The sequence below is a fragment of the Pecten maximus genome, chromosome 9, assembly GCF_902652985.1.
Source record: "Pecten maximus chromosome 9, xPecMax1.1, whole genome shotgun sequence".
NCBI classification, from domain to species: Eukaryota; Metazoa; Mollusca; class Bivalvia; order Pectinida; family Pectinidae; genus Pecten; species Pecten maximus.
In genome coordinates, this window is record NC_047023.1 from 22,343,390 (window position 1) to 22,362,964 (window position 19,575).

Sequence of the window (19,575 nt, forward strand, 5' to 3'; positions counted from 1 at the left end):
TGTGGTAGGAGGGGTTTACTGGGCCATTTAAAGTGTGGTAGGAGGGGTTTACAGGGCCATTTAAAGTGTGGTAGGAGGGGTTTACTGGGCCATTTATAGTGTGGTAGGAGGGGTTTACTGGGCCATTTAAAGTGTGGTAGGAAGGGTTTACTGGGCCATTTAAAGTGTGGTAGGAGGGGTTTACTGGGCCATTTAAAGTGTGGTAGGAGGGGTTTACTGGGCCATTTAAAGTGTGGTAGGAGGGGTTAACACTCCGATAGTGATCTAAAGGTCATGATTATAAGCATCAAGGCAGCTATACTCATTTTTATACCTTATTTATTTTTCAGTTAATCCCTCTTGCAGGAGGCTGTTCATTCATCAATCATTGTTTCCTTTTTTCCATCCAGTTTGTTCAAATGCTTCCTCGCATCTCTCATTAACTAATTATATAACTACATCAATTGCTTCATTCATTATGATCCCATGAACGGCCCCCGGAATAAAAATTCGGTAAATTTTAAGAGTTAAAATTGATTGTGTTTTTTGCTTCTTGGTGTAGACAGTATACAGCTTGTTTTCTGGCATGATTTTCCCAATTAAAATCGGAGATAAACAAAACCAAAATATTTTATTGATTTTAGTATTAATAATTTCATTCAATGACACATCTATTGATCAGACAAAAACTCCCTTTTTGCAGCAAGGAACATGTCGAAGTAACATCTATGAAAGTTTGATATTTTGGTATTGTTCAATAAATTCATAGAATAATATATCATTCCAATGCAGAAAATTTCATTCCTGTCTACAATGTAACAGGAAGATCACAGTGTGTTTGATGACAGTTTTTATCCACAATTATACAGGTGTAGAAACCCCTTGAAACTTTTGTGGATGAAGCAGACACAAATTGTACCATCATCTATGACAATGACTAAACATTTTTTTAACTTAGCACAACACAGGAAGTAGACAATTACATCACAATCATCTATATCTACCATCAAAAGGATGTTGGAATGTTTACTTTCTAGACATTTGTAAACAATAAAAAATACATCAAAACAACAATTTCATAAAATAACAAACAAATTGGTATTGCTGCTACCATGGTAACGATTAAGTGAATAAAACTACATGACTGTATTTAAAATTGATGAGTTTGTGATTTATTGATTTGATGGTGTGACTAGATAAGAATGACATGCATGTTGTCAATCACCGTGACAACATTGGCGGCCATAATGATTAAAAAGTGAAATAGTATGAATCTGGAGCTGAACTGGCAGTCATACTATGCCACTTGGATTAAGAAACTGTTCTTGTATAATTTGATTCCTCTTCATGGCTTGTAATTCAGCATTCTACAAAACACAACCACATATCACACTAATATGTATCGAAGTTTCTCATATCAAAATTCACGCACAGCATATTTTATACATACATTTTTTGTATGATATTATGATATTATCTCATTTAAAAGCAAAAATGAAACTAGATAATGTCTGTAACATAAATGCCCCCGCTGCCACTTGACACCCCAAACACAATTTGGTGAGGATTGACATCAGCAGTTCCTGAGATTATCTAATTATACTGCATCGGGACGGGATGGGACGGGACAGGACGGGACAGGACAGGACGGACATGGGTAACACTATATGCCCCCTATTTCAAGGTCATCATTTCATATAATAGAGTCTAAAGCAATGACCTAATATTAATTTTTATGAGTGTGGTTAATATTTGGTATCTTTCGCCAATATAGTATTGTATTGAACACCGACCTTCCAGGCTATGACTAATCCGTCCACACCACAAGACAGCATACCCTCCAAACCACAGTCAACCACCATCTGTAACATACAGCAATACCTGTTTGTGGCAAACTCAACAAATCATTCTGTACCTCAGGGTAACAAATCCTACGATATGTCATGGTAAAGAGTCCTAATATAAAGTAAAATATTTAATAGGTTTAAAATAAAGTCTGAAGATATCAAAACAAGGTAAAAATGCAGAAATAAACAAACAGCAATTAAAATGTATCACTTTCAATAAACTATATACTGTATATACTACATGTATGTATTGTATTAAAAAGTTTATGCCAGCAACATCTGGAAGGTCAATGCGATACCATAATACTCCCGTAAAATGTTTGTAGGATGTATACAAACAGCCTGTGGTATTATGCTTTTGTTCCATCTGTCCAGTACACATGTTCTCACCACACAAGTAGTTGTTTCCTTAACATATTGGTGTGGTGATTGGTCGAGGACTGGGGTCATTGTTATCAAAAATAATATTCTCATAGGGATCTTAGTGCCCACCATCGTATGATGTTTATTAGATCTAAATTCTACAATATGGGGGTAGTGCACACTAGATATTGACAGACAGTACTACCTGTGGTAGATACTACTTACCTGTACGGCTCCTGAGTGGGCTAGACACTCCCCTATAAGGACTGGCTCAGGGAGTGTATCTTTGTAATGTCTTAGCTGGTCACAGCTGCAACAGAAAAATGCAAACTAGGAAACAGATTCTTTAATATAATTAGTCCTACTTGTTACAGCTAAAACAGACTAAAGATACTCACAGCTGAAACAGACCAAAGTTAGTCACAGCTGAAACAGACAAGAGTTAGTCACAGCTGAAACTGACCAAAGTTAGTCACAGCTGAAACAGACCAATGTAAGTCACAGCTGAAACAGACCAAAGTTAGTCACAGCTGAAACAGACCAAAGTTAGATACGGAACAGAATAAAGTTGGTCATAGTTGGAAAAGATTTCGATTAGTCATGGCTGGTACAGACAAAAGTTGGTCATAGTTGGAACTGATTTAAGTTAGTCACAGTTAGTACAGACCAAATTGGACACAGTTGGTCAAACATGGAGTAAACAAAGCTGGTAACAATTTGTTGAACAGTGAAACGTATCAAAATTGGACAAAATACTTGGAATATTATGATTTCAATATTACAGATTACCTGATGTCCAAGAATCTTTCAATTGGTCGAAGATCCATATCTAATTTATCCTCTGGTCCTGAACCGTTTAGATGACGAGTGTGGCCCCACAGACGTATACTACCATCCTCGGAACATGTGGCCAGATAAGCCCTGGCAGATAAAATATTAAAAATCATTATCGTCAAGGACAGCTTCTACTTTAAAATTGTGTAATTTTTGCAGGTACACTATGTTCATGATTCAACTAAAGAATCCATTTTCTGTTAGGATTAAACAAAATGGACATTTTCTGTATATACAAGACAGCACTTTATGTGTAAACAAGAATTATCTTTCGATTTTGGTCTAGATTTATGGTTTAAACTAATAGTTGTAGAAGAGGATGTGGGTAACTTGCTGGACATTGCTTTGAATTGTACATGGCCCTCCATAGATAAAGTCTTTCCTTCTACACTGACACAACTTGGCCCTGATTTTTATAAAGCAACACAGACCATCAAAAAATGGACATTTCATTGTTTCATGAAAAAATCTTCCACAAACATTAATTGATAAGAGAAACATGTTGTTTTTTTTTGGCAAATATGTTGTTTAGTTGTTTTTATCAGCATCATTTTCATTTTGTTAAGTTTCAAACTATAGTTAAGAAGGGATTTATCAAAGGTTAAGACTATAACAATGTCATACAATGTAAAACTGGGCATTGTTTAATGATGAGAGAGTGACACACATCTACTCACCCATCACAAACAAAGGTCATATGTAGGATCTTTGAGTAGTGAGCACTGACTTTCTCACATAACAGTTTCCTTGTTGTGATATCAAACAGTCCAAAGCCAGAGCCAATGGCAGCCAAGAGGAAACGCTAGAATAAAGTGTACATCGTGATCAGGTTCATATTTACAAGGCATATTATAAACAGTAGATCTTGCAAGAGTATATAACATTTCATGAGGTTTATATAACAACTCTTTTTCTATACCAAGCTTCTAGCAAAGACTGAAAGTATAAAGAAAATTTTGTGGTTAGTTTCATCAATCTCATATGAAATGGAAATGAATATTAAGATTTTCTTTATAAATTGAATCAAACTATTTCAGAATCTGTAAACATTAATGAAATCAATATTTTATCAGACTGAAATGCAAACTATAATGTTAATATTACTGACAGGTGACCCCCTAAAGACAGAGGTCATACTGAATACTATTGGGTGACCCCCTCATGACAGAGGTCATACTGAATACTGCCAGGTGACCCCCTCAAGACAGAGGTCATACTGATGACTTTCAGGTGACCTCCTTAAGACAGAGGTCATACTGATTACTATTAGGTGACCCCCTCAAGACAGAGGTCATACTGGACACTGCAAGATGACCCCCATAAGACAGAGGTCATTATGAGTATTTTCAGGTGACCCCCTTAAGACAGAGGTCATACTGATGACTGTCAGGTGACCCCTAAGACAGATGTCATACTGATGACTGTCAGGTGACCCCGTAAGACAGAGGTCATACTGATGACTGTCAGGTGACCCCCTTAAGACAAAAGTCATACTGATTATGGTCAGGTGACCCATACAGTGAACTATTACTTACCTCCTCCAGACAAATAACATGTTGGATACTGTAGGGATAGAGATGGTCTTTCCCCTGATAGCTGTCTATAGTATTAAATTTGCAGGTAGGCAGGAAGGTCTGTGATGACCAGATGATGATAGTACCATCTAAAGAGCCACTGGCAAAGCACTGATCTGCCAAACAGAATTTTAAGTCATCAGAAAATTCTGATATTTTTGTTTTAAATAGACATTGTATAACTTTCATAACTTCATATACATGTATGTTCTTGACACAAGCAATACCCTTATTATAAATCCCTACCACATTACTTTAAATCCATCATCGGAGACCCACAGTTGATTGCACTATGCTGCTACACTAGCGTATACTCCTATAACATAAGAGGCCGCTGGTCGGCTCTTTTTCTATCGGATATTATTTTGCCGATGGCGCCTGTCAAAAGTATCTCGCCGTGTAAAACCCCTAACATTGTTGGAGTACACTAGCGTAGTGCAATCAACTGGGGTCTCTGACGATGCTTTAAATCTAAAATGCATATATTTGGTGATGAGTCTCATTTCTCACATTCAATGAACATATAGGACTTTTCTATCTAAGTGGTACCCTTGATGAAAACAAGCTACCAGTAATGAATGAAATTTGGATTGTTTCAGTTTTGCTATGGGAAAAGTTTACATAGTAAAAATTCTTAAAAAGGTTGAAGCAGCCAAAAAGGCTTGAAGAGCTACATGACCTATCAGAAAATATGTACTTTATTTTCACTTTAAAATCTTTGATTTCACAGTTAAATAAATAATAGCCATGTTTACAAAGCCATGATATAAATTGAATGAAGAACATATTGAATTCTGGCCCAGTTTAATATTAGGGCTATTTCATAATTATCTGTGTGGGAGGGATGGGAAGCACTTGTATCAAAATTTGATTGGTTGTGGGGATAAATCCACATTTTTTTAGTATTTTATTTAATAAATATATTTTAAAATTGGATGGTTGGTTGAGTCTCTGAAAAAATGCCTCCCACCCCTCCCACACAGATAATTTTGGAACAGCCCTAATCATACCAATGTACCAATGTTATGGATTCAGTAGTGATGATGGTGTACCTGATAAGTTGGTAAGGCTTCGGATCGCTTCCAAATGAGATGGCAAATTCTTGACAAAGACAATATTCCCAGTTTCTATGACAACATCAGTTGTTGTAGTATTCACCTGGTAAACACCTGAAATATATATGGAATCCCATTCAGGAAATAATTGTTAAAAATAACTTCCCATTCTCGATGATTTCCTTGTTTAAAATCTAAATAGTTTTAGTTGTGGCAACTTTGTCGGAGTCCATGCAAATTACCAAATTGTTTGTCTGAGACTGTGACAGCTTAATAACTTGCTTGTCTATAATTGTGACAACTCACCTACTTTTTTTGTCTGAGAATGACTGTGACAACTTACCAACTTGCTTGTCTTTAATTGTGACAACTCACCTACTTTTTTGTCTGAGACTGTCATAACTTACCCACTTGTTTGCCTGATGCGGCTACAACTCTGTCTTTTTGTCCACACACATGGATCATCAAGTTTATATCTGAAGGAACAACAAAGAATTACAACAAAATTAATATAATTGAGGATATGTCAAAATGTATAAACTCTTAGGTACTTTAAACACAATTAGGTTAACAGTTTGATACTTTAACCAACAACACTACCAAGACATGTGGATTGTTCCAATTAAATTCTCAAAATCTTTTAAAAAGTTATGAAATCCAATCTCTGCTCTGAAGAACTATACTTTAAAATTTCAAATATGGCTTGTGTCTACTCTCTACTGTAATACTGAAGAAATTGACAACAAATAAATTATTTTGGGCTTGAGATATAATTCAATTATATAATTGACCTTGAGATGGTAGTAAGATATTCCTGTAGATACTGGTGAGTGATGTATATATAAAGTAATACACCAATCATCTCTATTAGCTATGACAATGTATACCTTCAATTTCCATGTCTGTACGATGATAACAGTCCAGAAGTTTTCCAGCACCGGACCAGAGATGGAGAGACTGTCCCGCTGACAGAAACACATCATCATTGATGGAGAGAAGACACTTGAAGCAGAAAAGGGAGACAATTAATAGTTATGTATGTGCTTGTCTACTTTCGATGTTGTTAAAGGGAGATAATTCATACGCATAAAAGATTACTACTCTATCAGGTTTTTTTAAAATTGCTTCTAACCAAGACTGAGTATTGTATAGATAAAATTATCAATGATTTATCATACCATGACACTGTATAACGTGAATGCTTGACAGCCACTTCTATGAATACCAGGAGACAAACATTTCCAGTTCTTCTATCAAACAAACTAATTTTTAATGGAGAGACATGAAGACAGATTTCATAAAGTTACTACAGACACTGTCTGAATCAATTATTAATGTCCATGACTGACATGAGTCACCTACCTTCACTGACGCTCCATGATCTGTCATAGTTTGGAGACATTTTCCTGTGTCTAGGTCCCACACCTGTTAATTATTGTTTGAAATGAAGAATTTAATCATCTTGTAATTTGTCTACAATGTACTAGCATGAACAGTTCAAGTCATCAAATACTTTGTAGATGAAATACTGACATAAAAGTATGTGCTACCCAAGGGGCATAACCCTGTTGACAGAAACAACCGGGCAGTATCAAAAGTACTAGGATTTAATTAAAAGGTTTGAAAAGTTGTATTAAACTCACATTTCTTTAACAGCAACAACATACATGTAGATATTTCTAGAAATTAGGAAGGGAGTTTTAAAATCTACTTAAATAGAAAATGTATTATGCAAGGGGAAAGGAATTCTGACATCTAGTCATGCATATACTACAAAGGGGAACTGAGATCTCTGTCCTGTCAAATCTTGTCCAGTATACTAGAAAATTGGGGAAGAAGAAAGAACTATCCAGTAATGTACAGATACCGGTAGTCCAAACGTCATTGTACATGACTATGGAAGCCAAGCGAAGTAAGAGCTGACACCATATGTAACATCAGTAGTACAGGTAAACTTACCTTGATAGTTTTATCAGATGATCCGGTCAGGAGCCAATCAGAATCACTAGAATAACTTGCCCTTGACCTCAGGAGAAGCAGCGATGTAATTGGTCTGGTATGACCACTTAACACAAACAATTTTAAACAGAGCTAAAAAGAAGCAGATTAATACAATTAATTAACAATCAAATCTGCCATACAAGGATCATCTCCCTCCAGTACATTCTATAAACAGATGTGGCTATTTATTTTAACAAGAAATAACAATGAAAAATATTCCGCCCTCACTGGAGCTCAAACAATAGCTCCCTCTCGTTCCCTATAATTCAAGGCAGACTTTCTAGCAGGTTAAGCTAGCCTGAATTCAAGCATGATCACCCATAAACTCTTCAATTTAGCATTACATAAATTAATTTTTAAACAACTTTGTTTTTTCAAAGGTTTTGCCTCCATTTGACAGCTTAAGGTGACATGAAGATGGATGTACGTATATCTGGTGTGTTACTTCAACTTACTGACCATAAGTCCATGGAATAAATGAACCTTGAACATCAAAAAGCCATTCAAGTTTTAATTAAATCATTAATGTAAAAATTAGTCCAGCTACCTGTATGTCCCATACCACTGCTAAGTTGTCATCCCCGATAGACACACACCTGTATGGAGAACAATGGTAAATCTTCTGAACAATTTCAGTACAGTAAAGATGCTCAGCTTACACCAACATTTGCAGTGTTCAACCATAACTTCAACCTTTTTTTTTTTTTTACAATTCGGTAATCTTTTCCAACATGGGAAGTCACCCATTGATAGCTCTAATATGAAATTATCGATAAAACTAAAAGTGGTTAAAGATTTAGATGTTTGTATATTACAGAAACTGAGTACTGACATGATTGATGGCTATATTTATATTTACATTATACCAATGTTAAATGAGTTTAAACCTTTTGTCGTCTACTCGATGAAGTTGGCGAATGATGTCACTATGCTGCTGTAGAATGAGGACTTCTGTGAAAGGATTAAGTGGCTGGTCTCCCTCTATCTCTTCTACTTTTACCTGTAAATAAAGACATCTTCATATCATATATATCATGAGATAATGCTTTTTTCTCTCTTATTTGTAGTGATGTTACACTCTGTTTTGCAGTGATATTACAATATTTATTTTTATTTTGCTGTAAGATGAAAAAAGGTCAAAACAAGGTAGATCTGTTGTACTGCTGTTTCTGTAAGTCATGTGTGGGTGTGTAATTCTTGCTTTGACAGTTTGTTTTGGAAGTGATCATATTAGTCCCAGTTTCCTCTGATACTCCACTCAAGTCCACTGCCTATATAGATCTAGGGCAGGTACTTACTCGACCTATATTGGTCTCTGATTGTACAATATAATATAAGTATATATGTATATATGTCATTGTATATGTCATTGTGTATACTAGACAAATCTAGTCTATATTTTTTCATTTCAACCTTCATCATAATTACTTCTATTTTCTCAGTATTTGTCAGAGAAAATAATGAATTCAAACTGTCTCTGGAATGTACATTATAAAGTTATAAGGCTTTCAGAGTGATTAAACTGACTGATAAAACACGCGATCTATGAATCGATCCCTGACTGCCTGATGCTGAACGAGCCCAAACATATTGTAGTAATTTATCACGGGCACCTGCCGTTAGGAAACAATACGTTGCACTTCATTAAAATAATATAATGCATGATAAATCCATTACCTTTGTACTTTTTGTCGGTAATTCGCTGTTTGTTCGCCACAATTTCTGGAATACTGACATCCTTCAGTTAAGTATCCGTCGTCTGGTTTCATTTCCGGGAAATCCTCGGGAAACACCCTTTGCTCGAGCAAATGACGTCATAGATTTGATAGTGAAGTTTCCCGCGAAATATGCATCTCCGATTGCGCATGTCGTCTAATAAATTTTACATGCATATTAGTTTCAAATATGAAAGTTATGAAATGTAAATCCTCGAAATTAATGGTAACACATGATCTGTCCTTGAGGTACGACAGGTTTTGTTGGAGCCCGAATTCCTTCTGGCCCTGACACAATATATGCCTGGTGTAGGTTCCCTACACCAGACATGCATGGTGTCGGGGCCAGAAGAAACTCAGTCTAATTTTGTTCTTGTTGTTTTGGTTCCTTTTCCTAGGAGGACAACTTGTGGGGATGGTCTCTACATTTTAAATGTGGATAAATATATAGATATTCATTAGATATTTATGATTTTAAGAAAAAAAATGTGAATGCTATTTCTGCGATTTGCTCACAGAGACCTATAGGCCTATAAACTTGTATATGTATTTTAGGCATCTGCTGGAACTTATGATTTGTTACCGTCTACAATTTATTACTATCTATCAGAGACTTATATATCACGTCTCTGTGAGTAGCCTAGTTGTTGCATGACCTGACGTCCTCCGACGGTATATTTTTGACGGATTCTATTTTAATGGACCGTTGGATAGGAATGTACTACACTAGAATGCTGTACAACAACATCTAATTTACCGAATGTGTATACATCAGTATAAAAACGTGAAAACAAACAAATAACAAACAAACAAAAACCGACTCAATATGTGTCCCCGTAACATCAATGTGAAGAGAAGAACTCAGGCTTTCTTTGGTTATAACTTATTCTTATTTTGGATGAGAAATAAATGTGTTGATATTTAGCTTTTACACACCCTGTTTTTGACGTCATGCATCCGCGAAAGAGAAGTGCATCATTATATGGTCTCGATCTCTAAACAGTTAACGTTGCACTTATATCATGATACAAATTAAACGGAGATAGTTCCGGCAAATGAGTCTTCGTTATTCGAGCATATAAATGCAATCACGTCTCCAGGCCACAAACAAAAAAACAACTTTGTTTACAAACAGGATTCAGCCAGGGTTACGCGTCAAATGCCACGTGGAGGTGTGTCTCTTTTAACCAATCAAAACGGTCCGTACAGAATATAGTTCAAGGCCGGACGGACTCAACACGACAACAGATAAGAGAAGCACTGACGCTGTGCATGATTATTTCTTACAAAAATCGGTGTAGTTCTTGGACAAGAGTTAAACGTAATTTTTACAAGCCATAAGATGAGTGGGGACGCACCAATTGATACAGAACCGATCACATTGACGCGGTATGTACTAGCTGAACAGAAGAAGCACCCACAGGCGACGGGTGATTTCTCTCAGCTGATCAACTTTCTGCAGACGGCCGTGAAAGCTGTGTCATCGGCTGTGAGGAAAGCCGGTATACACAAACTGTAAGTGTGTCACTGATAGATAGCTAACATTACTAAACATACTTCTTCACTACTTGAATCATGATTACAGGTAACTAAACTATCTAATTAAATCCATGTTCATTGGCAAGGATGATGAAATCAGGCACGTCATGTTTTACAATAATTAATTATTTTACACTACAGCGGATTGAATGACGACTGAGTAGGATCGAAATTCAAGTTATCTAGATTGTCTATCCATTCGCTCAGTATATAGGTAAAACAAGAATACCTTGGGTTGGAGCAACATGCATGTTAGCTGCTCTATGACAAAAATATGAGAATGTATAACAATATTATGTAATAACTGTCAAATCAAAATATCGGGCAAAAAAATGTAAGGAGATTGATCCACAGAAAAGATTAAAATGCTGAAAAAATAAAGGGAATTAACTCTTAAAAATCATCTATTAAAGATATCAAAATGGAAAACACAACTCTATTTAAACAGTGTCACATATATATATATAGTGTCCTACACATGAATATAATGCTAGGCTAATCAGTTCTAAAGAAAATGGCCAAACCAGATTTAGGAGTTATCAAGACATGCAAGACCTGAATAAGGCCAGGCCGACTGGACATCTCTGAAGTTGAAATACTGAAAAGAAACTAAAAAGAGCTCTTTTCAAAAAAAATCATCAAACCACATTATTGCTCAGAAAATCGCAAGTAACTTATTTTGATTTTAAAGCCAACAAAATTTTGAAAAGATTGATCTTGTACTGAGAGAGTTCTCTGGATAAGGTTAAAAATTATGAAGAAATAAGGGGAAATAACTCTTTGATGAAATTTTATCGAATACGAAAACCCAACTACATGACTAGGCAATAAAGCCAATCAAGTTTCAAAAAGTTCAATAGAAAACTCTGAGAGGAGATCTTGTTACAAAAATAAGGTTAAAATGGGATGGACAGACAACTCTTTACTAATGTCACAAACTATATATATGTAAGCTTCTGCACATTTCTGTAGGTTGCTGATCAAGCTCATGGTTTTGTCATTTTAAGTTTGAGCAGAAGTTATTAAGCATTTTTAATCCATGTTATGTTTCAGCCTTTTTAGTTCTTCATTATGTCTTAGATAAGGACAGAAAAAATTAAAGTGTGTATTTTAGCTGTCAATGTAGTATACAGGGTACATGACATTGATACAGAAATTTGAAGTGATACAGATGTAATGTATACTGTAATTTTACGAACACAAACAAGATCCTGTCATGCATCTAATGGGTCATGTGACATATATATACTCTGGGATGAAACTGTGGACCTATAACAGGATGTTAACTAAAGTGGTTTTACCTTAGAGAGTCATAGTGAGTGTAATGGGTTAATATACATGTAGTTTATCACAGAGAACCGATAAGTGACAATTTAGATCTGATCAAGCCATACCAATTACAGCTGAATTCATCTGCATTTTTTTGGGGGATCACTTCCTCATATTTAAGATTTTTACAAATATTCTCCCTTACCCTATTCAGATAATTCTAGGTGATCTGCAATATTTTGACATGTAACTTTTTTATGAATTATTATCAATTTGTCAAAAAGATTTATTCTAAATATTTGCACCTCAATATATTTTCAAAATGAAACATTTTAATAGTATTTATGATAAAAACATATGTCAATTTTATTTTTACTATACTTTAAGTTTTAACAAGTGTATTAAGTGTTCCTATATTGATAAAAACACTGACCTTGTCAACCTGACCTAGATTTGACCTCCTTTCTACTGTATATAATGCTGACTGGCAAATTATATAAATCTTGACCCCAGTTTGAAATACACTGTTATGTCTGGAGATAAATTGAACCATAGATAAAACATTTCTTTTAAAAGTTTGTCTGCTACAACATCTAACCATAATTATTTTACAACTTCTGTTGTAGGATTATTTTACAGACGTTTGTAAATTTTATCCATATATAATTTAGTTTTCTTGTCAGTCCTTGGAAATAGGCATGGTTGGTGTTTAACACAAAAAAATGGAGGGCTAGATATGACCCATTGGTACTCGGACTAAGAAAAGTTACCTGTGTGTGCTAAATATTCAATTGATTTAATATCTCTGTCAAGTCTAGCAAAATCTAATTTAACAGTTAGACAATATGAATGCCATGAAACAAATAAATGTCTGACACATATAGATAATATATTCCTTTTCTTTTACATAATTGTGTCAAATTTACACCAAACTCTCTGAACTACAGTTATTTCCATATTCTTCAAAAATATAGGCTCAAATACCTCCCTTTGGGGCTTTGCCTCAGAAAGACAATTGGATATTATGACATCACTTTGTATGAAATGTCAACTAAAGCTGCCAGTCAGATTGTGTATAATTGGACATGACAGAATAATCTTACACCGGGCAGCATATGATGAGATTTCATGAATGCAGTTTAAGAGGACACATGGGTCTGTCAACCTTCCTTATTTTTGAAAAGTCAGATCATCATTTGTAATATGGTTAAACAAGTAGCTCACTTATTGGTTCTGCATAATTTGTTAACCTTCCTTCCATATCAAAATAAGATTATTACAATGCTATGGAACAACTTAAAAAACATGTTTGTCTACCTATTGTGTATTAAAGAGCACTATACATGTATAAAGAGTTTACAAATTCAATAAATGAATTTAGCAATGACCCTGGGACATTGAACTCGCTGACAACCATGACTCTGGGACACTGAACTCACTGACAACCATGACATTGGGACACTGAATTCACTGACAACCGTAACGCTGGGACACTGAACTCACTGACAACCATGACTCTAGGACACTGAACTCACTGACAACCATGACTTTGGGACACTGAACTCACTGACAACCATGACTTTGGGACACTGAACTCACTGACAACCGTGACTTTAGGACACTGAATTCACAAACAACCATGACTTTGGGACACTGAATTCACTGACAACCGTAACGCTGGGACAATGAACTCACTGATAACCATGACTCTGGGACCCGGGACACTGAACTCACTGACAGTCATGACTCTGGGACACTGAACTCACTGACAACCATGACTGTGGGACACTGAATTCACTGACAGTCATGACTCTGGGACACTGAACTCACTGACAACCATGACTCTGGGACACTGAACTCACTGACAGCCATGACTCTGGGACATTGAACTCATTGACAACCATGACTCTGGGACACTGAACTCACTGACAACTGGGACACTGAACTCACTGACAACCATGACAGTGTGGGACAATGAACTCACTGACAACCATGACTCTGGGACACTGAACTCACTGACAACCATGACTCTGGGACACTGAACTCACTGACAACCATGACTCGGGACACTGAACTCACTGACAACCATGACTTTGGGACACTGAACTCACTGACAACCATGACTGTAGGACACTGAACTCACTGACAACCATGAATTTGGGTTACTGAACTCACTGGCAACCATGACTCTGGGACACTGAACTCACTGACAACCATGACTGTAGGACACTGAACTCACTGACAACCATGACTCTGGGACACTGAACTCACTGACAACCATGACTCTGGGTTACTGAACTCACTGACAACCATGACTCTGGGACACTGAACTCACTGACAACCATGACTTTGGGACACTGAACTCACTGACAGCCGTGACTTTAGGACACTGAATTCACAAACAACCATGACTTTGGGACACTGAATTCACTGACAACCGTAACGCTGGGACAATGAACTCACTGATAACCATGACTCTGGGACCCGGGACACTGAACTCACTGACAGTCATGACTCTGGGACACTGAACTCACTGACAACCATGACTGTGGGACACTGAATTCACTGACAGTCATGACTCTGGGACACTGAACTCACTGACAACCATGACTCTGGGACACTGAACTCACTGACAGCCATGACAGTGTGGGACAATGGACTCACTGACAACCATGACTGTGGGACACTGAATTCACTGACAGTCATGACTCTGGGACACTGAACTCATTGACAACCATGACTCTGGGACACTGAACTCACTGACAACTGGGACACTGAACTCACTGACAACCATGACAGTGTGGGACAATGAACTCACTGACAACCATGACTCTGGGACACTGAACTCACTGATAACCATGACTTTGGGACACTGAACTCACTGACAACCATGACTTTGGGACACTGAATTCACTGACAACCATGACTTTGGGACACTGAACTCACTGACAACCATGACTCTGGGTTACTGAACTCACTGACAACCATGACTCTGGGTTACTGAACTCACTGACAACCATGACTTTGGGACACTGAACTCACTGACAACCATGACTTTGGGACACTGAACTCACTGATAACCATGACTTTGGGACACTGAACTCACTGACAACCATGACTTTGGGACACTGAACTCACTGACAACCATGACTGTAGGACACTGAACTCACTGACAACCATGACTGGGTTACTGAACTCACTGACAACCGTGACTTTGGGACACTGAACTCACCAACAACCATGACTCTGGGACACTTAATTCATTTACAATCATGACTCGGGAACACTGAACTCACTGACAATCATGACTAGGAGGCTACCAATGTGCAGCTATGATCCATGTGCTTCTTCCCAAATTCATAGGATCAGGTCTTGACACTGGGTAACCATTCTAAGAAGTATATGATGACCTTTGACCTTTGGTATTTTTTTAAGAGTCACATTTTAATGATCATGACATCCCAGAACCAATGCTTTTTCCTTTTGCCTCATAATTCAAGGTAATACACTTTTTTATCACATTTGATAAAAAACACAATATTTTAGTTCTAAATTATAAATGTCACAGCACCAAATCTGTAATACTAAAAATAGAAAGGAGTAATGAAAAATACCCTGCCCCTGCCAGGTTTAAAAATGGCGACCTCTTGCTCGAGGCAAACATCCTAACATTAGGCGAAAGGTCACTTTACACTTGTATGTTCAACAGGTATGGAATCTCAGGAGCAACCAATGTCACAGGAGATGAAGTCAAAAAGCTGGATGTACTGTCCAATGACTTATTTATCAACATGCTCAAATCCTCCTTCCTCACCTGTCTACTGGTGTCCGAGGAGAACGACAAGGCCATTATCGTGGAAACAGAAAAGCAGGTACAAAGCATACAAAATGGATTGATAAAGATTTCTGACGTGTGAAAATACTTAATTCTACCTACATCTTCACTGAAGCAAGGCCTACTGCAAAACTGTAATTGTAGATCAAATGAAATTATTGTGTATACATTTTGTATATCATTGTGTCTTCTAAATAGGCCAGGTTCAGATTATGTGGCTTTTACTTTTTGTTAAGTACATCAATGTATTTACATACAATAGTAGTGCTTATAGATGGGGTCCCAAGTTTTCTTTCACTTCATTTTTGTTCCCAGTGAAATATCAAGTACAATTTTGTAATGTCCAAATTTTCCTGGATTGCCTATTTCTAACTTTGTGTTAATACCAAACTTGTAAAATTAATTGATCATATTATAATTAAGATAAAATACTTTTTCCAAGATTCAATTCCTATTCTCATAAACAGTATACTTTCTCGACATATTGAAATCTAACTGGATCTGAATGATTGTGTTACATTCAGTAATGTATACAAATGAAGTGAATTTTAAATTTGGGGTTAAGATATAAGCTATGATTCTCTGAAATAAAGTGATAAAAATGATAAATGTTTATTTCAACTTCTTTCAATTCATAACCCTTTCATAAATGTTTTCCATCATGATTGTCAATACCTGTTCACCCCTATAGCTACTTTGGTAAGGAGTTATATACTAAGGCCTGATGGGCATACTACTGTATTGTCATACTTACACCACAAATATTACTTAAACAGAATTTAGTGATCTATGGATTTATGTATGTTTCTCAACGATATGTGAATATTAAAGATATTGGTGCTTCCAGTAGACCCTAATATGAGAGCATGTTTTTCAATTCCTAAAATCAGGTCCCTCTTCTGGGATTGCAGGGACATATCTTTTTTGTCTTTATTTTGACCCTTAGCGATTTTACTTCTGAAATGGCTAAAAATTAAGGGTCATCTGGATGGCCTGGATATGATATCATCTAAGTTTAAACAAACATTAATGTTGGTTTATTAGAATCAAGAGTAGAGTGGGTGTTGTTTCCTTATATGGAGACAATTTTACCACTACACTGTCTATAATACTAATTCTGTATATTTTGGCATATATACATGTATGCTGTTTATGTGGGATGCTGAGGAGTTACGTACAGGTGAATGGGAAATATACTGTAGGCTTAATTAGGAGTTTTGTTGGTCAGGGTGACTGGTCATAATGTTGCCACTAATTAACAAATGCCATTTTCCTTTGACGAAAACAGTCAATAAATGAAACATATAATTATTATTATTTTTGTTAGGTGACATAAACATCAGAGCAAGGGTCATGTGGGTTTCCGACGCTGAGGTTAAAATGATTCTAATCAACAAATTAAAATTAAAGGTGATAAACGATGTGTTCTACCTAGCATCCTGTAACATACAACCTCAAAAATAAGTGGGTTTGAGTTAACAATTGTATTGATAATTGATTTAAGTCTGACAATTTGTCTGTTTCCAGGGAAAGTACATTGTAGCCTTTGACCCCTTGGACGGGTCATCCAACATCGACTGTCTGGTGTCCATAGGATCCATATTCTCCATCTACAAAAAGGTACAGTACAGTAGTGTTCTTGTGCTTCTGTTACAAATGTTATAGACACAGATCTAGAATAATGTTCATTGTATATTGTGGTATGTTCAGTTACAAGTTTCCACATTATCAAAGATAGCTGTCACGATATAAAATCAATCAGTTGTTTGTGGAATTTTCATCTTTTTCGTTCAAGAAAAAAACTTTATACCAGTATTAATTGTTTGTCAAATGATCTAGATCCATTCTGGATGAAGAATGTTTATCGTTGATAAATTTTCTGGCCTAGAAATTCCCATCCAGTCAGGCATGGCATTTCAGATTCCGGGTAGTTTAATTTGTTAACTACAGATGGTGGTTCACAAATGTAAGGTAATATTGACGAGTTGGGTCACTTGTTGTACAAAGGTTAGGAGCCTTGCATGCGTGATTTGATACAGTACTACTTTATTCAATTCAATGTAATTTATCTCCCAAATCTCTGTGTGTAGGTGGAAACTACTTAAATGTTAGTAAATTGTGATACATGGCCATTTACTGAATGTCACATCTGTAAGTTTTCTTATTAAAGAAAAAAGATAAATGACATCAAATTTATCATACTTAAATGTACACATGTAAAGGTATATATACTAAATATTCCTATTTTCAGCGTCGAGCTGATGATGTAAGTGCTCTTGGGTAGAACATATCCTTGAGTGTATTTCCTTTGTTACATATACTGCCTAAGCAGAGTGAAACCTGTCTAATATGACCATTTAGTATTTTAACCAACATCTTGTCTTATAATGATGTATTATAATCTTTTTTTTTTTTTTTTTTTCTTCTTTTTTTTTTTTTAAATAACTTGTGTGTTATGATATATATAAATATTGTCTTAATAAGGCTATCGGTAATGATTTGTTTCCAACAAGCTGTTGGAGGAGACAAGTTTCACTATTACTGAACATTTGTACTGGCAGTTCCTGTCCTTGTAGCTTGATACATGCTGTTTTGAAGTCTTTATATTTTGAAGGCTTTGTCAGAGGCTATAGTTCCATTAGCATGACACCATTGCCATCATTGAAATGTATTTTTATGGCCAAGCATGAATGTAGGTCCCTATAGTAATTACTGTGTTTGTCTGTTCGTCGGGCGTACTTTCGTTTCAAAGAGCTTTTCTCATAATAAAATTCCAGAAGGTCAAACTTCCTCGAACTTATTCTCGGATTCCAGAAGGTCAAACTTCCTCGAATTTTTTTCTCGGATTCCATAAGGTCAAACTTCCTCAAATTTCACATGTTATTACACTGTGGTGCGCAGAAGTGTGATAGGTGTAAATAAGTTTCTAAGGTCAAGGTCATTGCTACTTAGAACTTGGAATATACTGTCAAAAATACATCATATAGAGCCCTTACAATGGCAAACCTTTCTGAAAATGCAGATGTGCAATAGGGTTTTAGAATGTTACGAAAGTCGATTTGAAGGTCGCTGTAACACATACTATGAATAGATTTGGGATTATACTGGACCCTTATAAAGGCCAAACTCTCTGAAGTTTCTGATGACGATATACTGTGATATATGCATGAGTTTTGTTAAATATTAGTTGTCATTGTTCAAGGTAAAAGGGCCATCTCTTGACGTATCAGTAATCTAGTTACTAGTTCATATGTAATCAAGTTCTCCAAAATTAAGCAGTTGAAATTACAACTCACTGTTAAGAAGTTTTTGACATCTTATTTTTCACAAAACCTACCAATTATGTATGAGCATGAAACCAGATACCTGGTGTATATATTATTCACCAATTCTTGTGTGTGTATTGTGTGTTTGTGCAGTTCTTTTTTTTCCAAAGGATAAAAAAAACTTTTCCATTTAGTGTATACAGGGGTTTCACATCGGTGGGAAATGATAAAAAACAAAAATCTAAAAATCAGTTTCAGTTACTATTTATTCAGATACATTTTTCTGTGAACAAAAGGA

General features: G+C 36.0%; 2 protein-coding genes across 3 annotated transcripts in view; one reads left to right on the forward strand and one right to left on the reverse strand.

Annotated features, from left to right (window-relative positions):
* Positions 1–267: 267 nt before the first annotated feature.
* Positions 268–9,684, reverse strand: LOC117335044 (WD repeat-containing protein 41-like). Its single transcript, XM_033894960.1, has 14 exons — positions 9,331–9,684; positions 8,541–8,653; positions 8,201–8,249; positions 7,612–7,743; positions 7,015–7,077; positions 6,540–6,654; positions 6,060–6,128; positions 5,650–5,766; positions 4,559–4,713; positions 3,701–3,825; positions 2,979–3,110; positions 2,415–2,499; positions 1,773–1,841; positions 268–1,346 (listed from the first exon to the last, which is right to left on the reverse strand). The coding sequence occupies exons 1-14, from the start codon at positions 9,388–9,390 to the stop codon at positions 1,272–1,274; spliced, it is 1,359 nt and encodes a 452-aa protein (XP_033750851.1). The 5' UTR covers positions 9,391–9,684; the 3' UTR covers positions 268–1,271.
* Positions 9,685–10,564: 880 nt separating this feature from the next.
* LOC117335045 (fructose-1,6-bisphosphatase 1-like) overlaps positions 10,565–19,575 on the forward strand; it is a 37,114-nt gene continuing 28,103 nt past the window's right edge. For both annotated transcript variants that reach the window (XR_004534277.1, XM_033894961.1), the window contains exons 1-3: positions 10,565–10,883; positions 15,886–16,048; positions 17,539–17,631. Coding sequence is in view for 1 of the 2 variants with exons in the window: in XM_033894961.1 (XP_033750852.1) it covers positions 10,711–10,883; positions 15,886–16,048; positions 17,539–17,631 (429 nt within the window). In the remaining variant the exon portion in view is untranslated. The remainder of the gene's footprint in view (positions 10,884–15,885; positions 16,049–17,538; positions 17,632–19,575) is intronic.

Bases quoted from the DNA above. Each gene is read 5' to 3' on its own strand.
- LOC117335044 (XM_033894960.1), bottom strand. From the start codon at position 9,390: ATGTCAGTATTCCAGAAATTGTGGCGAACAAACAGCGAATTACCGACA. The intron at 7,744-8,200 runs GTAGCTGGACTA...GCTTCTTTTTAG, and splicing joins CAGTGGTATGGGACATACAG to CTCTGTTTAAAATTGTTTGT. The intron at 1,347-1,772 runs GTCGGTGTTCAA...TGTGTTTTGTAG, and splicing joins GATTAGTCATAGCCTGGAAG to AATGCTGAATTACAAGCCAT.